Source organism: Emiliania huxleyi (assembly GCF_000372725.1).
Source record: "Emiliania huxleyi CCMP1516 unplaced genomic scaffold EMIHUscaffold_25, whole genome shotgun sequence".
NCBI lineage: Eukaryota > Haptophyta > Isochrysidales > Noelaerhabdaceae > Emiliania > Emiliania huxleyi.
Window position 1 is genome coordinate 881,720 of NW_005200170.1, and position 8,528 is coordinate 890,247.

The following is an 8,528-nucleotide window of genomic DNA, read 5'->3' on the forward strand; positions in this document are numbered from 1 at the left end:
AAGCGAGACCTCTCTGTCCTCTGTGCCGCGGGCCGCGCATCTACGTATCTCTCGTACGTGTATTTTACGATGGCGTTTTATCTTCTATCGCGGTGCTTTTTGTCCTTCAGAGAGAGGGCTGGCTGGTTGCAGGGGCTAGTTCCATTTCACTCTGACACGCTAATCTTGAAAACGTCGAACGGAGCTCCGTGTTGCTCCCAGCGCCCTCCCCCGCGCTTCCTGCGGCCATGGCCGATGATACTAGTATGAGAGGTCATCTGGCTACCGCGAGCGCGACTCAACTCGCCGACGTCGTCCGATGATTGTGCCTCAAAGTCAGCCTCCGGAGGCTATCGTGGGGTCGAGCCGGCAGTAGCCGTGACATGTGGTTCCACCACCCCTCGTATGCTTTGCCTCTGACCGCCACCGTTCCCAGGCTGCCAAATGGGATGGAAAGGAAGGCTCGGCGAGCGTATAGAAGCGTGCTCGACCTCGTCGTGGCAACCTGCACGGCAGCGCTGGTAGGCGCGATGAGCGTCGTGCCACCTGACCCGAGACGGGTCGCAGGCGTCGTACCGAGCGCGTCGAGACCGTGTCCTGATGTGATCTGCACGGGTGAGTCACGTCGGCGTCAAAGGAGCGACGTGCGACCTGTCAGAGCTTGATCTCCGATCTCAGCGGCGTCGAGTCGTCTCCGGCGCGCGACAAAGGTACATCCCCAGGACGCGCAGAGGCAGCTGCGATCCAGCGGAGTGGACGGTAACGCACCGCGCCACCTGCTGTGCGTTACCGTCCACTCGGCGGGGTCGCAGCTGCCTCTGGAAGGCACCCAGATGTACCTTTGTCGCGCAAATGGTCAAATCAAGGTTTTGTAACGCGAGCTGTGCCACAGTGAAATGGAACTAGCCAGGGTCAGGGCGGGGTGGCTCTCGTGACCCATGTCCCTAGTGCCTCCCAGTTGGATTCGTTCGACGAGTCGCACACCGTTGGAAAGCTCTTTTAAAAGTCCGTCGAAGTCTACACGTCGCTTTCGAAGTCTCGGTTTTTTGATTTTGATTTTGGCCATTGCATCGTTTCGCTCGAACGATCCACGCGGGGTCACTATGGAGCCGAACGAGACGACCCTTGTGGAGCAGCTTGCCCTTCTCAACGATGTAGAGGGCGTCTCCAACGCCATCGACAGCAAATATGACGGCCCCATTTTGAACAACATGACCGTCACGTACTACGTGGCTTCCCTGACGTGTCCCGCTCCAGTGCGAGCGTGACACTGCACTTGGCGCCGAGCGCCCGCGGCTCAGGCGACAATGTCCCCGTACATGTATGTGCCAACAATGCAGCGTGTGTGTCGCCCGTGGAATGGCTTGCACGCATCGGAACGCCGTGCGACAGCGAGATGCTGGCTAGGCAGAAAGCGGTGCCACGGGGCAGGTGGTGGCACCATGTGACGGTTCTCGTACTCTGCAAAGCCAAGGTCCACCCATGCAAACAGCCGACGTGCTGGATACATGCTCATTGCAGACTGGACCAAGAAAGGCTTTACCATCCACACCAAGACCAACTCTGGAGATGGGCAGTGGACTGGGACGACGGAATCCTTTGCCCGGCGCATGGTCGTGTCGGTCGAGCTGTTGAGTGCAGTCGCGACGATCCTGAGCACGTCGGAGAACCACACCGCGGTTGTGTTCGTCTTCGCCGTCAGCCGTCGGCGTGTGCTCACAAACTTGCCGCACATCTCTGGTGAGCAAAAGATGTGATAGTCCTCGTTGAGCCCCAAGGACCATCGAAAGGGGTAGGCGTGCTTGGCTTTGTTCTGGCCCAGTTTGACAAACGCCGAAATCACCATCATCTTGACGACTGGCGAACCCACAAGGCCACACCCTTCTTCGGATGAGGTGCACCCCGATTGCTGGCTCCTCTGCGCTGTCTCCTTTGGCTGCTTGTAGTCCTTGTTGCCCTTGCCCTCCACGGTGCGCAGGGCCGGCCCCAAGCCGAGCCGCTCCATGTGCCTCTCCGCCTGCCGCAGCGCCGCCCACCAGCGATAGGCCTCGCCGCAGTAGCAGGCGGTGTCGCTGCGCGGCGCCGAGAAGCCGCCGCCGCATGGCGCCATGCGAGCCCCCGCTCTCCGCGCGACCTTTGGCGGGCCGGACAGCTCGGTGCACTGCCAGGCCTTGCGCTCCGTAAAGTGGAGCATCGCGAGGCCGTCGAGCCGTTCGCGCCAAAAGGCGCGCGCGCGCACCTCGAGGGCAGAGTTGCCGCTCGCCTCAAACGGGAGCTCGACCATCGACGGGCTGCCGTACGGGTAGAGCGCGTTCATGAAGCCCTGCTCCGACTGCTCCACATTGTACGCGAGGCCGTTGCGCATAAGCAAGCTGTGCATGCGCGCCAGCTCGGCCGAGCTCGGCCGCAGGACAAAGATGCCCATGTTGAAGGTCGCGCTCCAGTTGCCGCCATAAAAGTCGCGCGCCGCCGCGAGCCGCTTCTCGGGCGCGTCAAAGAGGGCGGCGGCGTCGAGCAGCTGGTCCAGCGGTCCGATCGCGAGTGTGTCCGCGTCCAGATGCAACACGCTCTCGGAGATACGGCATCGTCCATTTTCGCGAAGTGATCGAGCGGCGCAGCTGACGAGAAGCCAGATGCTGCACCGTCCTCGTCGACGAAGGCGGCCAGATCCACCTTGCTGAAGCGTCCGCATCGAGTGCGGTCGGCGTGCTTCCTCTCTCTGTCTGACCACCGGGTGGTCAGATCGCCGCCTTTGATCAGGAGCTCGACCCGGCGAAGGCATGCGCCACGGATCGCTCTCACGTTCGCAATGAATTGAGAGTCGGCTGCCATGGTGCTAGCCAGGTTTGAGATACTCGCAGCGTCCGCGCTCACTAGCCGGACTAGGTCTGGGAGGCGCGCACCTCTCGAGTCGAGCTCTCGTGTGAGCGAGGCTAGGCCCGTCGGCGATGCGTCCAACTCGGCTATGCGAGCAAGGCCGTTTAAGACGCCGGTCTGCTCGGGGGAGGCCGCAATCCGCTGCGCCGCTGCGGCGACCGCCGTTGCCGAATCCTCTGTGCCCTCTTCTTTCGCTCCGTCGACGGGAGCACGAATGAAGATGCTCATCGGCGGGTTCGCCGCCGCGGGCGTGGGCACTTGAGCAGCTTGTGTTGTGCGGGCCAGTGCGGCCTGCTTCGCGGACTTGCATCTGACGATGAAGCAGGCTGCGTCGGTGGCTGACATGGCAGGGCCGGCGGCCAGGGCGGCCAGCGACGCTTCTTGGAGGTTTTCGAGGCCTGACGCCATCCATTCGGCGAGGAGCGCCTCGAATATGTCATGGTCCTCGAGGGCGACCTTTTGTTGCTCTGACTCGCATACCAGACAGACGGCCTTCGCGCGGAAGTCGTCAGCTTGGCCGCCGAGCCTGACGCGCCGCATGAGCGCTTGGAATGCGGTCGATGGCAGTGGCTCTGGCGTGACAGGTACTTTGAATGACTCGCCGAGCCGAGCGAGGAAGGTTTGCATCTCATCCACCGAAACGCTATCCTTCCCGGCAATCTCTTCCAGCATCGCGCTGTGCCGTTCGCTGAGGATGACGGCGTTGAGCGCACCAAAGAACATTTGGATTCTCGTGCTGGTGGCGATCGATGCTGCACCGAACGCCGGCATCTCGTCTGCCACCTTGAGAACTTCAGCCGTGACAACGTGGCCTTCCTCTGCCTCCTTGCACTGTGGCAGCTTACGGAACATTTTCAGCGCCTCGTTGGCACCTGATATCTTGACCTGCTCCGAGACGACCTCGTCACGGCGCTCCTCGTCGGCCTCGAGCATCTTGTTGGCCCGGAGGGTATCCAGCCATCCGGCCCAACCGGTAAAGATCCTGCCCAGCTGATTAGCGGAGAACAACTTGGTGCCTTGCAAGTGCTCCCTCTCGGCTTCCTGGGCGGCGGCGGTCTCCCCCGCTGTCACCGCCTGCCCCAGCAGCCCTTTGATGATCGGCCGTGCCAGCTCCGCGGCCTGCGCTGCCGTCGCGTCTGGGTGCATCACTTTGACGGTGAACTGCTTCGTCCCACCATCGACGACTCTGCCACCCACGCACACGATGATCTGCCCGCTTGTTATACTGTGCACCTGCGAATCGGCTCCAGCCGTGCCAGTCAGCTTCTCAATGATGGCATTCGTGCTCACGGTGAGGGCCATGGCGACTGAGAGGTGATGGCGAGGCGTGCGAGCGATGAAGGGCAGACACTCGATTGCGCCGACGGGCGCAAGTCTGCCGATATCTCATCCGATATCTCATCCAATATCTCGTTAGCTTCGACGCCTCGTGGTGTGAAGTAGATGATGTGGTACAGAGGCCTACGGCCTGCAGGGCGAGCGCCGCACGAAGCCCGGCACCACCCCTCAGCAGAGCTGGCGAGAATCCTGGCGGATTCGCGCTACCGCGATTCAGTTCGGCGAGACTGCGTCAGCTGTCGGCTGGGGCGGCGCTCTACGGATCGCTGGTCGTGAGGCAACTGGCAAAGATGGCCCTTCCGGCCCTCCGCTGCACCATCCGCGGCGGCACGCTCGTCACCCCGTCGGGCACGCGACGCGCCGACCTCGGCATCGGCGACGACGGCAGGATCGCAGCGATCGAGCCGTCGCTGCCTGCCGGGAGGGAGGACATCGACGCGACCGACCTCTTCTTGCTGCCTGGCGGTGTCGACTCGCACTGCCACATCGAGCAAAGGACTTCCAGCGGCCTCACTCCGGTCGACGACTTTTACTCGGCCAGCGTCAGCGCCCTCGCCGGCGGTACCACGACCGTCGTGCCGTTTGCGTGCCAGCACCGCGGCAAGCGGATCCGCGACGTCGTCGCCGACTACCGAGCGGTTGCGGCTAAGGCTGCAGTCGACTATGCCTTCCACGTCATCGTGACTGACCCGAGCGAGACGCACGCGATCGATGACCTGCAGGCCTGCTTCGCGCATGGATGCTCCTCGGTCAAGGTTTACATGACCTACGACGCGCTGAAGCTCAACGACACGGAGATGCTGGACGTGCTCGAGCTCTGCAGGCGGCACGCGGCGATGGTGATGGTGCACGCCGAGTCCCACGACCTCATCGCGTGGATCACGAGCCGGCTGCTCAACGCCGGCAGGATCGCCGCAAAGTTCCACGCTGTCGCGCGGCCCGCCATCGCCGAGCGAGAGGCGACGCACCGCGCCATCTCCTTTGCCGAGTTCATCGGCACGCCCCTCCTCGTCGTCCACGTGTCAGGGCGCGAGGCGGCCGACGAGATCGCTCGCGCGCGCCACCGCGGAGTGCCCATCTACGGCGAGACTTGCCCGCAGTACCTCACTCTCACGCTGCGCTGCCTGTGCGCGCCTTTGGACGGCAGCAAGTTCCTCTGCTCGCCGCCGCTGCGCACCGAGGCCGACCAGGAGGCGCTCTGGGAAGCGCTGCGGCGCGGCGACCTACAGGTGGCCAAGATGTAGCCGAGGTCTAGCCGAGATGTAGCCGAAATTTAGCCCGAGGTATGGCCGAGGTGTAGCCGCGGTGTAGCGGAGGTGCACAGTCGAAGAGTCGCTGAGATGCGGCCGAGGTGGGTGTAGCCGAGGTGAGGTGTAGCCGCCACTTGCAGGTGATCAGCAGCGACCACTCGGCTTACAACTTTGCGGGCGGCGGCGACGCCTCCAAGACGGCGGGTGGGGCGAGCACGCCCTTCAGCAAGGTGCCGATGGGGCTGCCCGGCCTCGAGTGCCGCATGCCGCTGCTCGTGTCGGGCTACCTGCACGGGCGGCTCGACAGCCTGCAGCAGGTGGCGCGCCTCGGCTGCGAGATGCCGGCGCGCCTCTACGGGCTATACCCGCGCAAGGGCGTGCTCGAGGTCGGATCGGACGCGGACGTGGTGCTGTGGGATTTGGAAGCGAGGGGCAAGATCACAAAAGAGGCGCTCCACGACGAGCTCGACTACACGCCGTTCGAGGGGATGGCGGTGCGCGGAGAGGTCCGCCGCACGATCCTGCGCGGCCGCACTGTCTTTGAGCGCGACACCGCTTGCTGCCAGCCCTGCGGCGGCGGTGGCGGAGGGCGCAGCAGTCGGGTGACCGCCCCGCGAGGCTCCGGCGAATACATCGCGTGCGTCAAGCCGGCGCTGCCCGACTGGTCCGGCGAGTGGCCTGACGGAGGGGATGTCGTGGCAGAGCGCTGCATCGGCCTCTTGGGCCCGGCGCTGGACGGCGAGGTGGCGGAGGGCGAGGGCGGGGCGAGCGGCGTGCTGCCTCCCTCCCTGCCTCCAAGCCCACCTCCCGGATCTGGCGTCCCCTCTCAGCTGACGCTGCGTCCGCTGCGCGGCGTCGGCGTCGAGGTGCTCGGAGTGAGTGCAGCCTCAATCAGCGAGGCGGCCGAGGGCTCGCCGCTCTTGCGTCGGCTTGCCGCTGTGCTCGACGAGCATTTGCTAGTTCTGCTGCACGGGGACAGCGGCGGCGACGGCGACGGCGAAGGCGTGAGCTCTGGGCGGCTGTCGCCCTCACAGCTTCGGCAGCTCTACTCCAAGCTTCACGCGGTGCGCTTCCCCGGCGTGAGTGTCGGCCTCCCGCCCGAGCGGCCGCCGCCGTCACCCATCGAGCTGGGTAGCACAAACTTGCGTGGCCGGTGCTTCCCCGGCTATCCAGAGACCAACGTGGTTGGCTTCGCCGCGGCGGTGGATTGGCATGGGCTCAAGGGCAGGCTGGAGCCGTCGGCGTGGTGGGAACGGCGCGGCGGGCAGTACCATCACGACGGCGGCTTCTCTGCCTCCGCGCCGCCGCCCCCCGCTCTCGTGGCGATGTACTGCGAGGAGGCTCCATCGGTGGGGGGCGGCACCCGATTCTTTTCCACCCGGCTTGTGATGGAGCTCGCGCCGCCGGACGTGGCGGCCCGTGCGCGGCGCATGCGTTGCCGCTACACGAGGGGCTTTGGGCGCGTGAGCGCCGGCGAGTACCCGGTCATGAGCTGCAGCCACCTGACGCCGACGGCGCCTCCACCGTCCGAGCGCGACGGCGCAGCAGCAAGTCCGCCCTACCAGAGCATCACCGAGTTTGAGAGCCTCGAGGCGCTCGCGTTTGGGCATGGCGGCGCCGACGCCGCCGAGTACTACCACCGGCTCGTGCAGCGGGACTCGCGCGGCCGCGAGTATGTGGTGGTCCACTCTGTCTGCCTCGACCGGCTGGAGGAGCTGCTGGGGGAGGGGGGGGAGGGGGGGGAGGAGCGCGGGGAGGCCAGCGAGTGGCAGCCGTGGTCGTGGTCGGAGTCCCAAGCGTTTGTGGAGGCTCTGCTCGCGCCCGCGGCCGCGTCACCGACCGAGCTCGCCTGGACTCCCGGCGACGTGGCGCTGTGGGATAACCTGCAGACCCAGCACAGCGTCACGCCGTCCGAGGTGTACACAAGCGACCCGAAACAGCGGCGCCTCATGACGCGAACGGCGATGCAGCCGCTGCAGGACGTCCTAGCATCTTAAAAGGTCCCCATGCCAGTTTCGGAGGGCAAACCCTGCCCGGCCCTTAGAACCCCAGATAAGGCCCAGGTGTGGCCTAGAGGCTAGTTCCATTTCACTGTGGCACAGCTCGCGTTACAAAACCAAGAGTTATACACCCGCGTGGGGAACTCGAAATTCGCGTGGGGAACACCGGCACAGCGCGTGGGGAACACCGGTACGGCGTGGGGAACTCCGCGTGGGGAACTGCCGGTGCGCCCCCAGAGGGGCGGCGGCGCATGACGAAAGGCTGGAGCTGGCGCCGCAGGAATCCCGGCGGCCCCGCGAAACTTGGTGGCGCAACGCAAGTCCCTCGGGAGGTGCGTTCGCCGCCGCCCGCCGCCAATGCCCGCTCAGGCAGCCGGCCGTCCTGGCTGGCCCCTCTATTGGCAGCACGGCGCTCACAGTTGCGTACAAGTGCGCATACCACTCACCCGTCCTTCACGCCCTCGCGGGGCGTCTCGCCTCGCCGCCACCGCCCTCTCCACCGCCACCCTCGCCGCCGCCGTCCTCGCCGCCGCCGCCCTCTTCACCGCCGCCCTCGCCGCCGCCGCCCTCGCCGCCCTCGCCGTCGCCGCCGCCGCCCTCGCCGCCGCCCTCACCTCCGCCGCCCTCGCCACCGCCACCCTCGCCGCCGCCACCCGCGCCGCCACCACCTTTGCCTCAATCCACGCCGCCTCTACCAGCCCCGCCTCCCTCGCCGCCGCCGCCCTCTCCACCGCCACCCTCGCCACCTCCGCCATCGCCGCCACCGCCGTCGCCGCCTCCACCGAGCCCTCCGCCACCCTCTCCTCCGCCGCCTTCCCCGCCGCCGCCGTCGCCGCCACCGTCGTTGCCTCTTCCACCGTCGCCGCCGCCATCGCCGCCGCCGCCATCACCGCCGCCTCCTTCGCCTCCGCCGCCGAGCCCACCGCCTCCGAGCCCGCTGCCTCCAAGTCCACCGTCGCCGAGCCCCCCGCCTCCCTCTCCGCCGCCGCCGTCACCGCCGCCGCCGTCGCCTCCACCTTCGCCGCCGCCGCCGCCGCCGCCGCCGCCGAGCCCTCCACCGCCGTCACCGCCGTCGCCGTCGCCG

The 8,528-nt window shown here is 66.3% G+C and overlaps 1 protein-coding gene across 1 annotated transcript; it reads left to right on the top strand.

Annotated features, from left to right (window-relative positions):
• Nucleotides 1-4,484: 4,484 nt before the first annotated feature.
• On the top strand, nt 4,485-5,989 carry EMIHUDRAFT_64727 (dihydropyrimidinase; the record flags this gene model as incomplete). The annotated part of the gene is made up of 2 exons (XM_005778249.1): nt 4,485-5,423; nt 5,585-5,989. Coding segments are annotated over 2 exons (1,344 nt in total), but the record flags the coding sequence as incomplete, so codon positions are not given.
• Between the last annotated feature and the right edge of the window lie 2,539 nt (nt 5,990-8,528).